Source organism: Plodia interpunctella, chromosome 14 (genome assembly GCF_027563975.2).
Source record: "Plodia interpunctella isolate USDA-ARS_2022_Savannah chromosome 14, ilPloInte3.2, whole genome shotgun sequence".
Taxonomy (NCBI): Eukaryota; Metazoa; Arthropoda; class Insecta; order Lepidoptera; family Pyralidae; genus Plodia; species Plodia interpunctella.
This window is the reverse complement of record NC_071307.1, coordinates 9,266,707-9,285,638: the sequence shown is the minus strand read 5'-3', so window position 1 is coordinate 9,285,638 and position 18,932 is coordinate 9,266,707. Positions and strand designations below refer to the sequence as shown.

Genomic DNA, 18,932 nt, shown 5'->3' with positions numbered 1-18,932 from the left:
CAATATTTTTATTACCTACCATATAAAAGTATCAGATCAAAAGAAGACAATTATTTTCTATTTATTACATTGGAAACTTATGAACATATGATATTACAGCTTATATACATATATTTACCAAAACTGAAGATTTCAAAGAGTGAAATATCGATACTAAAATACGAAATATGAGACATCATCACGCCTTGGTGCTTATGATTGGTGTGTGCGCGCGCGTCTGTGTGGTAAAGTATTTGTGTACCTATTTATTTTAGGTGTGTACGTGTACGAGCGTGTGTTGTGTGGTGTGTCGGAGTATGAGTGACGAGAAATGATTTTATTTTGTTTTGTATTATATTTAACGAATTGTTATTTGATATCAAACTATTTTACTTTCATTTTGTTCATGAAAACGTTCATCTACAAGTAAAAATGTAAATTCAACGACCAAAGTGCAAGCTGAAAGTAAACCGAATACTAGGTATAGCACAGGTTGGTACAAAACTTACTTTATGAAGTTTCGGAGAAAATTCCTATTTCTTAAATTCCTTTTTCGAATATCTAATTTCTAATTAATGAGTCATTTAGGTATAGGTAGGTACCAAACAATAGTTGTTTACTTTCTCTAATGTAAGCGTGAGATACTGCCGTCAGGAATGCGCATTTGAATAAATAGTGTCCGTTTATGTGCATAAACAGTTCGTGTTTGGTGTGTAGAGATTTGATTGAGACAATCCATGGAGACAATCATCATCACGTTACGAACTCTAGCTAGCATACCAACCGCAGCCTTTAGACTTTCATTATAAGTAGAAAGTACTCTGTGCTTTAGACTGTAGAAGACACTGTCAATTGCGGCATTTACGTACAGATAGGTAGTTATTCTCTGTTAGCGCGGCGTATAAAAATATATGTAAGTTCCTTGAATTTCGTTTAATAATTAATACCTACCTAATCCATCGACGTATAATAGAAACACCTAATCCCGTAAAATTATATATTACATGTGTATTTATTCATGTTTCAGTTTCCTATCTTATTCAAAGGTTTGAAATGAAATTAATTTATTTTTATATGACTCAGAAGTTAGTTCAACAGGTATAAGTAGAATAATTTGTTTCCTAGTTCTTCAAATTAAAGAATCTGCACATTATTAAATTGGAAAGGTAGAAGACAATATTATTTTGTTCCAAACTGAGCAACACATGTAGAAGTTTCTGACTAATCACATATTTTACAAAAAAAAATAAATTTTTTTCATCATGCATTATCATACAAATTAAATGTGTATATAAAATGTCAGCTTAATTGGCTGAATATATTCTTTGAATATGCTTGAAAATTAGGTTGCTAGATTCCACTTACACAAATTCACACAAGTCGCTTCCACTGTGATCAAGTCTGTTTCAGTAATTACTGTTTATTTAAACGAGGATCCTGTTCTCCTGCAATTGCCTAAAAAAGGGTGTAATTATGAAAAATTATTAGATATTTATATATAGATATTTGCTTGTGCTAATGCATATGAATGAGGTTCTATTTTTGGGATAAAGATTTGATTTGATATTTTCTGGCTTCACAAATTAAATCCAACATAAAAAAAAAGTAATTTATTTTATAACTCATATTTGAATAAAGCTTTTTTTTTTGGATTGTAAAACTTTTAATCTTTAAAACTAGGTTAGTTACTTATGTCGAAGTAGAGGTTATCATCAATTTATTTGTTTTAGATGGATATTAAAACTGAATTCTTTATTTGTACAAAGGTGCTTCATAATTTTTGTTTTCTTTGTATGCTACATTTTTTTTTATTTAGCATATTCTTCCATAATTGTGAGTGTATTAGGAAATGCTTTTATAATGTAAATTAAACTTGTGATCTAATTTGTTTAGATACAGCTGTAGTAAAAAATTTAACAAGTATCTCATAAACTTTCCTCATATTTCACCAGAATCTATCTAGATAAATTATTCTGGATGATTTGTTCATCTTAGACACAAATTTTTGGGATATATCTATCTTGAGATTTAAAAATGTAATGAAAAAATTTTGTATGAATTATATAACCCAACATTTGTGTTTCAACTCATTCCAGAATAATGCTTCGTGCCTGTGATGAAGACTCCGGCCGTAGCTCCTGCTCCGCCGCGTCGCTCGCGCTCAGCCCGATCCTAGACCACCACGAAAACCCCGATGAACAGAACCAGGTCCAAAGACGCCATAAAGAGGCAAATACTAATACAGACCTAAAAGTCAGTACAAGACCTCGAAGTTGCATTTCCTTACTTAAATCACCGGATGAAAGAGATCCTTTCCCAAGCTGTAGGCTTCAGAACAAAAGGAGAAATGTATTATTTAATGTATTCGACTCACCCAGAATGGGAGGACTGAGCAATGCTCATTCTACTCTTAACATAGCTTGCAGTACTCAAATCGAAGAACAGAAATTACAAACAAATGCTGTATCAATGATGGCTATCACAGATGATAAACTAAACAGGTTAAAACCTGGACAGTTGGTATCCAACTTTAGGAGAGGAAGGCCTGTTCAAAGGGCAGCGTCTAGGTTGTACAAAGCTGAAAGTTTGAAAGGACGAGAAGGTTGTATAGGTCCCGAATTTATCGTCCGAATTTCTCAACCTGCCAAGCAAATAAACTTGACAGTATCAGCATTGTCTGACAAAAGAATTATAACAGTAGTGTTACTCAACGGACAAAGAGTTGAAGTGTTTTGTGACCCTAATAGTATATCAGCTGGCCAACTATTTGAAGCACTTGTTCACAGCGAAAAGTACGAGCATAATTTTATGTTGGGTATAGCGATTTTGATTGGCGGTGATTTTGTTTTCTTGCCAGATGATTATAAAATTAAAAAGGTTGCACCTGAGAATTGGCACAAAAGTCACAGTAAAAAATCCAAATCAGTTGAAGAGAATATAACATTGACACTTTTTTTACGGATAAAATTTTTCTTGCCGAAAAATATTGCCAACAATGTCCAAGGTGGTGAATGGATAAACAGAGTATATTTGCAGTTGAGGAGGGCGACTGTGGAAGGTCAGATGACGTCGACGATCCAGAATCTCATCCTATTAGCTGGATATGCATTACACATAGAGTTTGGAGAGTTTTCTTACAGAGAACATGGCACAGCAGATTATTTCTTACTAGAGCATTATTTACCAGAATCTGTGATCTCAAATGATATGGCGGACATTAAGTTGCGAATGAAGAGAGCGCATGAATCCAGGCGTGGATTGGATAGAAGTAAAGCAATAATGAATTATATTACTTTAGCCCAAACTTTCAGAGACTATGGTGCTCATTTCTACTCGGCTATTTGGGCGACCAGAGATGGATTTTGCAGAGATGTGTGGCTTTCTATCGGTCCGAAAGGCATTACTTTATACTCGAGAAATACCCATATTTCTGATGAGCCAGGGAATAGCACAAATCGGATAGTTCTTCAAAGTCTACCGTGGCATCATATACATACATTCTGTTACAACAAAAAGAGCTTATACATTATACCCAATGCATACTCAGGATTATCTAAAATAGGTATTAAATATAAGTTAAAAATGTTAGATAATAAGAGCTATTTTACATTTTGGCTCGCGTCACTTCACCACCGATTATATTTAAAATTATATGCTAAAGAAGACTTCATCACTTACTTATCAGGTGAAGTAAGCCCATACAAAGGAAGCCCAAAACGTTTGGACTCCAGCAACTACCAGGATAGTTATAATTTAGCTGTAAGGAATCCAGTAAGACTCAGAAGACCAGTTAGAAGAAGATTTAAAATTGACATTTTTGGTGACAAAAAGTCTCAAAACAAAGAAAATGAAAAACCTAATACAGAAGAATTGTTAAGACAAATATTATCACCGCAATCACATGAAGATAGCATAATCAATTCACCTAATCAAAATGCGCAAGGAAATTCTTCTAATGATGGTCTTTCGTCTTCAGAGAGTTGTAGTCTTCCAAGGAGGCGAGGGGTTAAAATGGGAACTAGAGTTTTCAACGGTATGAAGTCTACACTAGATAGTAGATATAGCAGATCTCCCATTAGTAAAGCTTCTAGTTACTGTACTAGATCTGAATGTGATTTGGCTACAACTCAAAGCGACTCAGATGATTTGAGCTCAGAGCAAAGGCAATGCAATGTCAATAGCATGCAGTTGTTACCAGAGAGACACTACAACCAAGATGCCAATAACGCTCCCACCGCATATGTTTTGGAATCTCCAAAAGTTTATACTGAAGTGTTCAATTATAATGGTGTTAGCAATGATTCATGCTTGAGTTCTTCTATTTTTGAGAAATTGGATAATATGGGTGGTGTTCAAGGAGAGAGGATATTTGTTACTGCAGTTATAGAAAGAGATCCTATGAATGCCTTAGGTTTACAGGTTGCGGAGGGATCTGACGGAAATGTGTACATAAAATCTATAACTGATGGAAGTCCAGCAGATTTATGTAAAAAATTACTACCTGGAGATCAAATTATATCTGTGAATGGAAAGACTTTACTTAATGTTAAGTACGAGAAAGCTTTAAGAATGTTGCAGTCCGCGCCGCAAACTGTAGAATTGATAGTTTTACAAAACGCGACAAAAAGCAGCAATCTAGAATATCATTTTGATGGATTAAATTTTGAGGAATCCAATTCTAAAATGAATAAAATTAGTCAAAGCGTCGCAAGTGCCTTAGATATAGAAATAACAGATGACGAACTACTGAATGAAGAAGCATTAAAGACTGTTTATGCTCTTATAAAATTGACAAAAGATAAAGTCATTAAGAGAATGAAAGACACTAGCAGACAAACTACCCCAAATAGTAATTTACAGAAGTGTTACTCTGAGAATAGAGTTTATGAAACTGACACTGGGGAGTCCTCCAAAGACACGACTCCTCAAAAAAGACAGACGCAAAAGTTTAACACGTGGAGAGGTCAATTTCCTAACCTGAAACCCAAGCGCCGTCCACTAAGCTTGAGCATACCAACAGATGTTGACTTGTCTGATGATTATTTGGACAATGGAGACATGTTACTGCAAAAATCGTCTTTGAAATCCATCCAGTCATCTCTAAACAGCTTGGATAAGTCTGTGAAGAGTTCTAAATCAGTGGCATTGCCAAGGAATTTCGGGTTAAGTCGGCGGTGGCTTGGGCCTGTTAGGTACCCTGTAACTCCATGTAAGAATAGCAGTGGTGTCCCGATAGAAAGTGCAATACCAGACGAGAATGTAGTAACGAGGCATTTCGTCTATGGTGCTGGAGACTCTGATGAAGACCAGATTTTTATATAAAGTGCCTATTTTATGTTTAACTTAGTGTTATGTATATTTTTGTAATGTTAGAAATTACTATTTTTCAATAAATATTTTTATAAATTGAATTTTAAGTTTTTGTTCAAAAATATTCAACATGTCATATGTTTGCCTTCTTACAATTTAAGACAACTTTATGCATCTTCAAGGGTTCATGATTATAGGCATAACTGCCACGACTTAATACTATTGCTATACCAATTTCAGGCCCAACAACTCTTTTGATGGAAGATAATTTTAGTTTTTAGAATAGAACACGTTCCTTGGCCAACGGCCTTTGTTGTCATAGATAATAGTTATCTAGTTATAGCTTTTACAATCAATATGGCACATTGAACTCTTGATAAGCTGCTAATATATGTATAGCGTGGTATACAGTAATACCTACACTATTTGAAGAACGCGAATGATATGATGTACAAAGCACGCCTATTTGATTACATAACTCGTTATCATGGGAGTTAGTAACGGCACATAAGGCGACATGAGTTTTAATAGCAGAAGATAAAGATATCTAAAATTGTAACCACTATTTTCAGGAAACATGCAATTTTAAACTTTCTCGTTGAAATAGGGGAAAGCTGACTAATTATATACCATTGCTTTTGCCCAGCGTTGGCATTCCTATAAGAACCGATTTTTGGGTGAAGTAAAATCTCAAATAGGTATGTAAATGCCTGTACAATGGGCTTACGAGATCTTTTCAGTTCACAAATTGATATATTTTTTACTATTGCAGTAACGTGTGCGTTACTCCAGTTAGAAATTATCTCCTACAGAAATATGAATAGAACCTATAATTAGTGCCTAATCAGCTATGTATGTGCCTAGCAGTGAACTAAAGTGGGACACTACACAAGTTTCTGCATGTCTGGGTGGTACATATGCTATTGCCTTTTATTCATCTAACAAGGTAGGTATGGTAGCTAAATTAAATGCAGATAAGTAAATATAAAACATTATTTTATTATTAAAAATAACAGTGCTCGCTCAAGCAGGCATTAAAACTAAATAAATCTACTACATTTTAACACAATCAGACTCAAAAACTACTCATTCACTCCACATTTTAACGGACATTAACTTGCAATACCAAACAACTGGTATAGAACTACCGAAAGTCATTTTATCTTAAATGCGTCAAGGAGTCACAGGTGGTGCGCAGTTTACATCATGCCTCCCATTCCACCCATGCCTCCCATACCACCCATGCCGGCCATTGGGTTAGGCTCCTTCTCCTGAGGAATTTCACAGATCACGGCTTCCGCTGTCGTTAGCAGAGAAGCAACGCCACTAGCGTCAGTCAGTGCCGTCCTCACTACCTTCGTGGGATCAATGATACCCTTCTCAATCATGTTCACATACTCATTGTTCAATGCATCATATCCAAATTCAGGTCCCAAATCTTCAACTTTGGCTACTACTACTGACCCATCAATACCAGCATTCTTTGCAATCGTCATGCATGGCATTCTGAGCGCTTTCTTCACAATGTCCACTCCCGTAGCCTGGTCAGAATTTCCAGTCTTTAGCTGCTCGAGGATGGGGATGCATCTGAGAAGGGCAGAGCCACCTCCAGGGACAATACCTTCTTCAACAGCCGCTCGGGTTGCATTCAAAGCATCATTGACACGGTCCTTCTTCTCATTAACCTCAACCTCACTGGAACCACCTACATGCAGGACTGCTACTCCTGATGCTAATCTAGCAAGACGCTCCTGTAATTTCTCCTTCTCATACTCCGATGTTGTCTCTTGAATCTGGTCACGGATCTGTTCAGCTCTTCTGTCAATATCAGCCTTTTTGCCCTTACCCTTCAGGAATAGAGTATCATCCTTTGTGATAACCACTTCACCAATCTGGCCCAAGTCTGACGGCTGTACATCTTCCAGTTTAATAAGGTTGGCATCATCCCCAAACACAACCCCACCGGTTGCAATGGCCATGTCACTGAGGGTGGCTTTGCGGTTGTCACCAAAACCCGGAGCTTTGACTGCAGCTACTTGCAAGCCAATCTTCAACCTATTCACTACAAGAGTAGAGAGTGCCTCACCATCAACATCTTCGGCTACAATGACTAGAGGTTTCCTCTGCTGGTTAGCCAATTCAAGAGCAGGAATGATAGTTTGTACATTACTGATTTTCTTCTCCGAAAACAGCACTAGAGCATCTTGAAACTCAACTTTGGCACCTTTGGATGAGTTGATGAAATATGGTGAAATATAACCTCTATCGAATTTCATACCTTCAATGATCTCTAGCTCGTCAGTGAGGGTTTTGCCATCCTTCACTGTGATGACACCGTCGCGTCCCACCTTCTTCATGGCATCTGCAATGAGCTGACCGATGGCCGTGTCTCCGTTAGCGGAGATTGTGGCGACCTGCGCGATCTCTTCGGGTGTTGTGACGGGCTTTGACATATTCTTCAACTTATCTTTGACGGCGTCGACAGCCAGCATTACACCTCTTCTGATCTCAATAGGGTTTGCACCCTTAGAGATTTTCTCGAAACCCTCCTTCGCAATCGCACGCGCGAGCACTGTAGCTGTCGTCGTGCCGTCTCCGGCTTCTTCATTTGTATTATTTGCCACATTTTGCACGAGTTTAGCGCCGATGTTCTGGAATTTGTCTTTCAGTTCGACTCCCTTGGCAACTGTCACACCGTCTTTTGTAATTTTCGGCGAACCCCATGACTGTTCCAAAATGACATTTCGACCTTTAGGACCCATTGTGACTGCTACTGCATCAGCCAGGACATCCACGCCCTGCAGCATGAGGGCTCTTACGTCGGGGCCGAACCTCACATCTTTGGCGTAAAATCTTGAAAGTTGATGTGCCTTTTGTAGAGAAATAGATTGACGGACAACGCGAGGCAGGCGAAACATTTTAAAATATTTGGAATGATTGATTTATGAGAAGATTTTTATTATTCCAACCTCTATTTCTCGAAGATTCTAGCCGGAGACCGCAAAACGTGATCTTCTCGTTGTAGGTTATTTCACAAAACTGTCGGTGATTGGCCGGTTCAAGGCACAGAATTCACTAGCGATATGCCAATAGTTTTTTTTTTTCTTTGACACAGTAGTACAGAGCTTTCAAAGGATTACTAAATTCGTGTAAAGTTAAAAAAAAATAGTTTTTGTCTCTGGTTTGCAAAAAAAACTTTTTGACATTCACTGTCAAAACTGTCATTGATTGCTATCATTCGCCGTCACGTAAAAAGAAATGTCATTTATTGCTCGCCGTAGCAGGAGAGCGAAGCACGTTTTATGATTTTAAATTTATCAACACGGCATGTGTTGATTAAATCGGCCAGCGTTAATAATTCGGAGCTTATTGTTCATTTTGATCGCTCATTGCGAATTCTTAACTATCGTTCATACTTGACCAAATAAGATATTACATAATGGACTCCTTTAGGTAAGTATTAATAACGTTTATTATTTGTATCCTTCTGCGAACGAGACTTAATTTGGTTAATTGACAAGCTACAGGCTCTTCCTGCTCTCCAATAATTCTTGTTTATTGATTATTTCCATTGCTAAAATTCATAAAATAAAAGTACGACCAATAGAAATTTAATCAAACTATTTTCTTTAGCGGTCAAGAAGGTTTACTGGTGGGCATTGGGAACCCACTTCTGGATATATCGGCGCTTGTTGGTGAAGATCTCCTGCAAAAGTATGGTCTGGAAGCTGATGGTGCTATCATGGCAGATGCAAAACACATGCCCTTGTACCAAGAACTCATAGATAAGTGAGTATAAGTACAATATATAATTGCTAAGGAGTTTATTGTGTGATTTTCCTCATATAACACTTTATTAGATTTTGAATTAGCTTCCATAGTATTTCATATAAAAAATACTGAATACCGAAGTATAAAATAAAAGTTGAAAACATAAAAACAAAATACAAAAAAAAGAAGGAAAGGTGCATGTGCATTGAACATTTATTCATTCAATACTTTACTCCAACCCAAAATTTCCATGGGATAAATATGTTTTATTACATTAGAGCCGACCACTTTCATGGAAAAAGTATTACCTGTTTTATTTCTTCATTATAACTTTACTTTTGTTTTGCTTATCATTCTTCTTCATAGTCGTATTGCTCATGGCTGAGGGTTGCGGTTATTATGTGGAATAAAACACACACAACAACTTTCTTGGCATTATTAATGGAGTGGTTTGCCATTGCCTTCTCTATTTTACACACACGTTAATAAAAATCAACCAGTGTGCTGGTTTCCTCACGATATTTTCCTTCACTGGAAGCAAGTGGTGGTCGATGAAAACTACTATACATGAGTCAGATGTGGTATACAAACTCATGTGGCACGAGTAGGATTCAAACCTGGGCCTGGGACCTTCCGATCCACAAATGGGTGTCTTAATCATTACACCACCACCATGCATAGATTTGTCTTAATCATGATTTTGCTTCAATTAAACACAAACATTAATACTATCAACTATCAATATAATGCTTCATCAAGTTTTTACATGAAACACACATAGATTTGTATTGTAATTATTAGTAAATTATGTAATTGTGCATTACTTTTAAGTAAATAAGAATGGTTTTTTCTTATCACAAGTAATTTCGTTTCATTTATAAATTACCTACTGTAACAGTAGACTGTTTAACTTTTTTATTTGTTAATTTTATGTAGGCCTTGATAAAATGTACTTTGTTTTTTCTATTTTTGCTTATATCAGGCAGACAGCTGTTGCTTCTAGAAGCTATTGTGCAAACATAATGGTAGATAATGTAAGTTCAACATACATTGTCGGTTTTTCATTACACATATTCATAGATTAGATACAGATTTCCCGATGTCTTTTTTATAGTATAGCAAATTCAAATTCAAAATTCTTTATTCAATTTAGGATGATATACATCACTTATTGACGTGAAAAATTACTTAAACTAAGTCTACTGCCGACAACCAAAGCGCAGGTGAAGAAGAAGCGGCGCAACAAACTTCACCGCAGCCTTTTCTCCAAGGACGTCAATTAACAAATATAGGTCTTATACATATATTAAGAATTAGGAGGACGAATTTACATCATTATTAAAAATGTCGAAATTTGAATGAACAAATAAAATAAAAAAAGTATTGTATTTCCAATAAAATTATTGAAAATTGTCACACAAAAAAAAAAGCTAAATGTACAAAACGTACGTAATAATGTCATAACTATATATACTTACATACATAACTATATAGCATCTTAGTTCGCCAATAGTGTATAGGCATAAAACACAAAACCAGTGAAGTCACCTCATAACCCTTACTCATCAAAGTTGACCTAAAGTTTTAACATAAAATAGGTAGTTTTTAAATAAACTTCCTTTATGAAAGCAGCTACAGACATGTCAGGATAACCTTCAGGTTATTAAATTATTCTGTAATTTATTATTTCTTCTTCATAGTCGTGTATACGGTATACAGAGCCATGAGATATATATAGTATACCTCATGGCTGAGGGTCTCGTCATTACATGAAATGAAACACGCAACAACATTCTTGTCGCCATTGCCTTCTCCATAACAAGACCACACGCTTTATTTTCATACTCATATATAAATATTTCAGGTACAATGCGGAGTTCATAGCTGGCGGCAGCGTCCAAAACAGTTTGCGGGTGGCCCAATGGATTCTAAAGAAGCCGCACGTGTGCACGTACTTTGGATGCATAGGAAATGACGACTATGGCAAGATATTGCAGCAAAGGGCCACGTAAGTATTACCACAGCTTAAAGTTTGTTTTTAGTGTTCCATACCTCAGAAGAACCTTTAGAAACCATCATTCCATCACTTCTCTTAAGTCTTCGTACACAGTCTTACCAAGAATATGTCTCTTTTTATGATTTTACATCAATATAAATTAAAAACAGCGAAACGCAAGTCTAAAGGCCGATAAACACCCACGGCGTACGTAATCTATAAACCTGTTTTTACTTGACAATAGTAAAAATAAACACGCGATATACTTATAGATAACGTGGTTTAAAGACGATATATTGCTTGTCATTTCGTACGATACACATCTACTATAAATAATGCATTGTAATCCTTTTTGACTGACAACTTACGACATCCATACTATTATAGATTAGGCGATATCTCGACCATCAATCAATATTCTTATCTAATAAAGCTTTATAGGCATATTTTTTGCATTGGTTTGGTGACTAGATAATTATATAGGGACTAGATACTTATACATTGGCAATATTTTGTCTACATGCTCCAAATGCTCAGACCATGATACCGAACAACCCAAAAATCGCTGACCCATACATTTTCCTCGAGGCAGGGGTATTGATTTTGTATGGAACAGCAGAATTTTTCGCGATTTCGGAGTTGCTCTTACGTAAAATTGTTCAGAATCATGGACCGAGCAGGTAGACTAAATATTGCCAATCTATGAGAAATGATTTGATTAAATTTTGACTAGAAATATGCTAGTAAAGAATAGGTAATGGAAAATCAGTTTTCTTTCAACTATAAACAAACGTACCTGGGTGAATTTCACGAGCGTTTTGAACGCCGCCGCCGCCGTGGGCTGTCATTAGTGTTTATAAAATTGTACCATACACAGTAATCAATTAATTTATCCTATTTTATAAATAAGTACTGGTACAATGTTAATTAAAAGAAATGTTTCTTTATAAAAAAAAATGCTCACCTATGATGGTACCGTAATGTTTTTTTATGTATTCATTTTTACCCGTGTTTTGCAAATAAAATATGCGTTGGTAATAGCGACCGATTCGCAATGAATTGACGTCGCTTGACGTGCCGTTGCCTGTACAGCCCAACAACGGTGTAAATGACTACAGATAAGTGTGGAGAGGAGGCGGGGCGGGACTGATAACATTTGCACCCGTTATCAGTCGCTTTGAGAACGTATCTGGTAATGCTCTCATGATGATGTGGCGATGATTTGAATAGAGAAATTGAAAAAAAAAAAAAAAAACTATTCCGCCTGCTCCGTTCGAAAATCAAAATTGGTTATTTTGGCGCGACAAACTTCACCGCAGCCTTTTCTTCAAAGACGTCAATTAACAAATGTGGGTTTTATATCGAACGACTTCCTATAAGGAAGGGCACGGCGTCTGTGGTTAGGATACCTACTATATGTATGTACAATCAACAGCAGAACAAGCTACTCTGCTTGAACCTATATGGCGCGGTAATAACGGCGAGTTTGCAATGAATTGGCCTGGTTAATGTGCTGTTGACTGTACTTCCCCATAATGCTGCGTATGAGGAGATCCTCATCCCAACCGACCCAATCACAATTGAAAGGGTTAAAGGATAAGGCATGAAGAAAATAATGAATGTCGAATCTAATGCCGGCTCCACACTGTCGTCGAACTCGGACACATGCCGACGCGAATGCGTGAACATTGCGTAGTTAGTATGAGTGATTTTATTTAGCGCAATGAAAGATCAGCAATGTATACCGAATCCGTTAAAGTTCGGCGAACTCTTTGGCGTTTGGTGGAGGGATTGAAGCTATTAATATGGAATGTATATACGTATACCCGATATGGCGACATTGATAGATATGTCGTTTTCAGAACATATTGTATTATAATAGCTTCTAATCGATCTTCACGTGTTATTTCCACGCTCATGGAATGCATATTAGCTAGCAATTAGGTCACCGTCGGTATTATTTTTAAGCATTTGCGAAGATAATTTCGATTTGACTTTTATTTCTACACCACATAATACCCCACCACGAACGATATACATAATAATATAATTGTTTTTTGTAAGGCTTGTATAAAATTTTCAAATAAACAAGTATAAACATATGAATAGACTCCATTTAAGTTTGCATACCCATTTGTAGCCGGTGAAACATGTAGGATTTTAATTTGGAATCAAAGTTTCGAAATTTTCATTTAAACCACGCAATGGATTTTGATGCAGTTTTCCCTGTTATTTACACAATTTATACCGAATGGTTTACATATATATATAAATGACCACGGGCCACTAGTTTTTTATATTATTATTTTTATTTAGAAAAACAATAAAATGTAACTTAAGTACTTAGTTGTTCGCTGCGAAGTTAGACCTCGCGAATACAATAAGTTTTTACAAAATTATGAATATTTCAAATGTTTCCCCGCGAACTTAAAAATTCTATTGACAGATTCTACATACGTTTTAAATTTCATAAAAATCACATACCATTGGTTCGTTAAGTTATCGCGTTACAAACGTGCGTTTTTTATATGTATAAAAAATGTATTTTTGCTTGATTTGTAGACCTCGCTCGCGTCACTCGCTCGGTCAACTATTATAATAGCCAATAAGTTTCCACTAATTACTGTTACAAATTTATCGAACTGACTCTAAAAACAAATAGTCTTAAATAAACAAATGTTCCTGCAAATGAAACATGTTTGTGTTTGCATTATCCAGCGCAGATGGTGTCCTGTCCCGCTACCAGACGACGAGCGCAGCGCCGACGGGCACATGCGCGGTGCTGGTGACGAGCGCCCACCGGTCGCTGTGCGCTAACCTCGCGGCCGCGCAGAACTTCACCGTCGACCATCTCGACAGGGAGGACTGCAGGAGGAGCATCGAAAGCGCCAAGTTATTTTACGCCTCTGTGAGTTTTTTTTTTAGTTTTTAGTTTTTTTTTAGCCAGCTACAAGAAACGCTCGTTCAATAGCAGGTACTCTCCGTTTGGAAATTTGTTAGTGTTTGTGTGTGTGTGTTTTTTTTTCAAGTTTATATACCGTGTTTATGTGTCCAGCTGCTGGGCAAGGGCCTCGCCTTTTTTCTTCCATAGGTTTTTGTCCTTTTTTCTATTGTTCCATTGAAACTTGTTTTGGTCATTCCGTAATTTTTTATGAGATATAATTTTAGCCAGCTAAAAAGGCGCCTTTCTCAATATAGGACTCCGTTATATGTTTTGAATGTGATCAGAATTTTAAATTAAGTAATTTTATATTCGAGATTGCGAAAGACATGAGTACCATTAGAATCATAATAAACGGATTAATCAATTATGCACGAAGTTTCTAAAATCTTCTTCTTGATACTTGTGTAATATAGCAACAAAGCAGACTTCCTAACCTTCATAGACCCTGCGTGCGTAAACATTCAAAATGTATGATTAACAAATGACCTTTTCTATATGAACGTTTGCAGGGTTTCTTCGTAGCAGTGTCCCCCGAGTCCATCATGCGGCTGGCGGCGCACGCGCACGCGCGCGGCCTCGTGTTCGCGATGAACCTCAGCGCGCCCTTCGTGTCGCAGTTCTACAAGGAGCCGCTCGAGAAATTACTGCCCTACATTGATGTGCTGTTCGGAAACGAATCGGTGAGTGAAGGACAGAGTCTAGCATACTTTTACCGCGCGGCTCTCACTAAAATGTGATGTGACAAGACTATTTTCTATTTAAACACTGAGTCTCCAACTGTCTCCGTTCCAGGAAGCTGACGCGTTCGCGAAAGCCTTCAACATCGACCACACAGACCTCCAACAGATGGCGCTAGCCTTCGCCGACTTGCCCAAACTTAACCCGGCCAGAAAACGAGTGGTCGTTATAACACAAGGCTGTCATCCGGTGATACTCGTTGAAAAGTCAACAGTATCATTGATTTCTGTCCCCAAATTGGCTCCGGAGAAAATAGTTGATACGAATGGGGCTGGTGACGCGTTCACAGGGGGTTTCCTAAGTCAGATGATACTAGGAAAGTCTTATGCCACTTGTGTGAGGTGTGGGATATACGCTGCAGCTCATGTCATACAACATTCCGGCTGTGTCTTCAGCGGAGAAAGCAACTTTGTTGAAAGTTAAGTGAGAGTTATTTTGAGATGTGATTAGTTCATTAACAATATACATTGTAGATGGTGTATAGAATGTAATATATTTAGTGATATTTTACTATTGGTACATTTTATAGTAAGTGATGGGTATTTTATAGTACATTTAAATATATGAAATTCAATCATAGGAAAATTTATGATTATGTTAGATCTGCGGGGCTAGAAATAATGTTTGCTTGAACGTAATCGTATCAATATCATTTTATAGGAAAAATGTATTGGTGTACGCTTTGTTTTGCAGAAAATTTAAAGTCATCCCTCCCCCCTATTTGTTGACATTTTTGTTTTTACAATACATGTACCATCTTAGGTACTCTGGTATATACTTAGTTCCATTTGTTTCTTATGACAAAATATCCATCGTAATATGACTCTATTGTAAGCTGCTTACATAGTATTTTTATCATTTATGTAGTTAATTCCAAAGTCAGTTAACAGAACCTATGTAGATTTATCGTAACAATAAAAAAAAAATGCAGTGTAAAAAAGCTTTAATATTTTGAAGATTAGGTGTTAATAGTAGTAGTAGGTTAATAGTATGATTTTACAATCGACCGCCTAGCTGACGTAAACCCTCCTTGGGAATGCTATTGTTTCCTGGCAGCTGACAGGGCTTGTGTCCCTTAGTCGCCTCATAGGACATCGCACCACAATCCTCTCTCTGTTTATTCTTATTGTTGACTGTTAGAAAATGCCATTATGGCGTCAAGTCCACAATGTGTACATAATTTTATGTAATTTTGTGCAACAAAGTTTAACAACCAATAAACAGAATAACATGATAGAGAGGTCCTATTCTAGGGCGGAACCACACGCCATAGATACAGAGGTACCTATCACATTTATCACTATTCACTTGTATTCATATGTACAGTAGTAATGTAACCTTAATTTTCCTTGATATAACAAATAAGTGAAACTAATCATATCTCTGTGAAGGTAGACTGAGTTCTTCCATTAAAGGAGCGTAAAAACGTAGCAATAATGTACATAACTAGGTTATAATAAAGCACAAACTTTCGTAAAAAATCAACAATAAATGAAGATTTCTCAATGTTATGACCAACATTTTCCATAATGTAATTCCACAACATTTTCCATAATGTAATTCTACAACATTTTCCATAATGTAATTCTATAACATTTTCCTTTTTCATGCCATAAACAAAACTGAGAATTGTTTCGCGTGAAAGTGAAATCTGTGCATCAGAGCTCTAATTGGTGCTATTTGTATCTTATTTGTGTAAAGATAAATTGCTTGCTGATTAAAATTAATTTCACAGGCAGATTTGTTCATGTCCACATAAAAAGTGCATCTTGAAACCTGGCACAAGTTGATTCATATTTATTTGTCCACAAAGACAGAAAATAGAAGACTTTGGGATGAATTGTGATGATGAAGATTATAAAATTACATTAACTCGAATTATTATTATGATAAGTTTTAGTCGAATATTCCAATGAGTTGCATATTTAAGTATTATTTATGGATCTGAAGTCAATTAATAATGAAAATATATAAAATGAATTATTAAGCTTTTGAAAATAATAATAATATTTTTTGTTAATCAAATTAACAGCAATGTAAAAATAATGAAATTATTTATGCAAAGAATTTTTGTCGAAATTGTGTTGAAATCATGTTTATAATATGATCTAAATAAATATGCCATAAATTGCATAATCTAATTAGGGGTTAATATTTCAATGAAAGGAAAAGTGTATGTAATATAATATTTTTATTTTTTGGCAATATGAATAAAGTCATAGTGTTTATAAAATTAAACTTAACATAAAATGGACAAAAGAGATTATTGCTGTGATAGCAACTGTAACAACTTTTATAAAACAATTATATATTATTTAAATGCAATAATCTATTTTATCCTTTTTTTTTTTCACATAACTTTTTATTTTTCATTATCAACAAAAAATAAAATTAAGCACATTTAGTCTTTCTCTGCAAAACAAAAAGTATTTTTCTAAATGAAAATATTTCTCCAAAAAATATTGATTACTTTTCACAAATTCCTATATACCTCAGTTACAGTTTTAGCAGACTTTTTGTAATATTTATAATTTTGACGGATTATAGCAACACTATATTGTTTATCCACTATGTAGGCCTAATTTGTGTAATAACAAAGGAAGGTAGCAACTCTGATTGTGTGGAACTATATTAGGAGTTCTACATTTTCTACTTAGTCTTAAAATATATGATCATTCTTTGTTACTTTATAAAATTAAATGCAACTAGAACCTGCTAGTTCATTGTCATATTGTTTATGTGTCAGTCAATATTTGTAAATACAATGCTATAACGCACAATATGTACATCCCAATCTGGAGCATTATCAGATTCATTGCCAAGCAGTGGCATGCAGCGATAGATTTCAAGAATAATAAACTCCTTAAAACGCTCCAATAACCTTGTGATACTACGAGTAATTCTCATTTCCCTAACTTTGAAATCGTCTATACAAACACTTCTGCAAACAACACATCCAGCTGGGATGACCCTTGGCAGAGGTTTAGCAATTTTTTTTCTTCTACTCATTAGAGCTCTGTAAGCAAAATAGTTTAAGGTGTTATGATTGTACTTATGTTTGTAATTGTTGTGAAATAAAGTTTTTTTTTAATCAAAGTTTTGTTCTTTTTACTCAGTAGAAAGATATCATTAAGATGTTTTTTGTATATGATGGGCATCCACATTATTAAATAAACTACTTATATACCTATTTTAACTTTAATTGAAGGTATGCGAGTGCTAGGGAGGTACTTCATCCCTATTCCAACGCATAATGTACCCTGATACACATAATCAGTAGTAGCCACCCGGTCATCTTATATGCGTCTTAAACTTTCAAAAAGTACATTGACTTACCTCAACTTCTTTTTCAACTGCATTCTTATTAATTGCAGGTAAGTCATTTATTCAAAGCGTTGCTTTAGTATCAGATTTCAGAAAGGAGCAAGATACGATATTTCGGCCAGGAACGTGCATATATTCATAATCACTTCCTTCGCCAATAAATATTATGAGTACAACTCTTATTTGTAATAAAAACTCCTAGATTAGTAGCAACTGACACAAATATTAAAGTTTTAAAAATTTTCATTTGTAAAAAACTGCTGATAGCGCGAAATACCTATTACCTTATATATTTTTTTAATTCTGGCACAATATCGGGCAAAAGAATACTCTTTTTTTGCCCGATATTGGTGGAGCATTTACATGAATTTAGTACTAAGCCATTTGCATTGATAATACCAACTCCACGATACTATATTTTATAACATATACATATATATTATATGTAGGACACGTCCCACATATAAATAATATGATATCAAACGAGACCACCGACATTCATCCGTCCCTTTCTAATATCTGCGGCACAGACATTATGATAATAGGTCATGGAATAGGGAGTATTACTGCACATTTATTCCGCCAGAGTATAACACTGTATGTTATGTACACAAAAGCTTTGCCGCCTTTTGCTATGTCGATTAAAACTTTTATTTTAGAGTACTTTATTAATCATTTTATGTTCTGTATTATTTGGTCAACTGTGGTCATAAACTGATATAAACTTGATTTTGACTGAAGATCTTACCTGTATGAAGTCCATATTTTAATAAGTCTTCACGTGTGAAGTGTTTTCGACCGTTTACTGGCTCGAAAATTTTACAGCGTGAGGCGTATTCCATAGTTTACGAAGTTATTTTATTTTATGGA

General features: G+C 35.6%; 3 protein-coding genes and 1 long non-coding RNA gene across 5 annotated transcripts; 2 read left to right on the top strand and 2 right to left on the bottom strand.

Moving 5' to 3' along the window:
* The first annotated feature begins 64 nt into the window (after nt 1–64).
* Nucleotides 65–5,390, top strand: LOC128675265 (tyrosine-protein phosphatase non-receptor type 13-like). Of its 2 annotated transcripts, none has more exons than XM_053754566.2 (2): nt 65–224; nt 2,076–5,390. In XM_053754566.2, exon 2 carries the CDS (start codon nt 2,080–2,082, stop codon nt 5,299–5,301), a length of 3,222 nt encoding a protein of 1,073 aa, XP_053610541.1. In that variant the 5' UTR covers nt 65–224; nt 2,076–2,079; the 3' UTR covers nt 5,302–5,390. The 2 variants fall into 2 exon arrangements, with proteins under 2 accessions (XP_053610541.1, XP_053610540.1); XM_053754565.2 differs by lacking the exon at nt 65–224 and adding an exon at nt 239–471.
* An 878-nt stretch (nt 5,391–6,268) lies between these two features.
* On the bottom strand, nt 6,269–8,343 carry LOC128675268 (heat shock protein 60A-like). Its single transcript, XM_053754569.2, has one exon. The coding sequence runs from the start codon at nt 8,205–8,207 to the stop codon at nt 6,489–6,491; it is 1,719 nt and encodes a 572-aa protein (XP_053610544.1). The 5' UTR covers nt 8,208–8,343; the 3' UTR covers nt 6,269–6,488.
* A 203-nt stretch (nt 8,344–8,546) lies between these two features.
* On the top strand, nt 8,547–17,834 carry Adk2 (Adenosine kinase 2). Its single transcript, XM_053754570.2, has 6 exons — nt 8,547–8,742; nt 8,923–9,078; nt 10,925–11,068; nt 13,775–13,964; nt 14,510–14,680; nt 14,793–17,834. The coding sequence occupies exons 1-6, from the start codon at nt 8,729–8,731 to the stop codon at nt 15,159–15,161; spliced, it is 1,044 nt and encodes a 347-aa protein (XP_053610545.1). The 5' UTR covers nt 8,547–8,728; the 3' UTR covers nt 15,162–17,834.
* On the bottom strand, nt 17,080–18,442 carry LOC135309843 (uncharacterized). The gene is made up of 2 exons (XR_010370064.1): nt 18,075–18,442; nt 17,080–17,754 (listed from the first exon to the last, which is right to left on the bottom strand). It is a non-coding gene; the product is annotated as an uncharacterized LOC135309843 (long non-coding RNA).
* Nucleotides 18,443–18,932: the final 490 nt, after the last annotated feature.

What these genes read in the sequence shown, in the direction of transcription:
- LOC128675265 (XM_053754566.2), top strand. Translation starts at nt 2,080, where the DNA reads ATGCTTCGTGCCTGTGATGAAGACTCCGGCCGTAGCTCCTGCTCCGCC.
- LOC128675268 (XM_053754569.2), bottom strand. Translation starts at nt 8,207, where the DNA reads ATGTTTCGCCTGCCTCGCGTTGTCCGTCAATCTATTTCTCTACAAAAG.
- Adk2 (XM_053754570.2), top strand. An exon ending in TACCAAGAACTCATAGATAA is followed by an intron (nt 9,079 to 10,924) that starts GTGAGTATAAGT and finishes TAAATATTTCAG; the next exon opens with GTACAATGCGGAGTTCATAG. An exon ending in ATATTGCAGCAAAGGGCCAC is followed by an intron (nt 11,069 to 13,774) that starts GTAAGTATTACC and finishes TGCATTATCCAG; the next exon opens with CGCAGATGGTGTCCTGTCCC.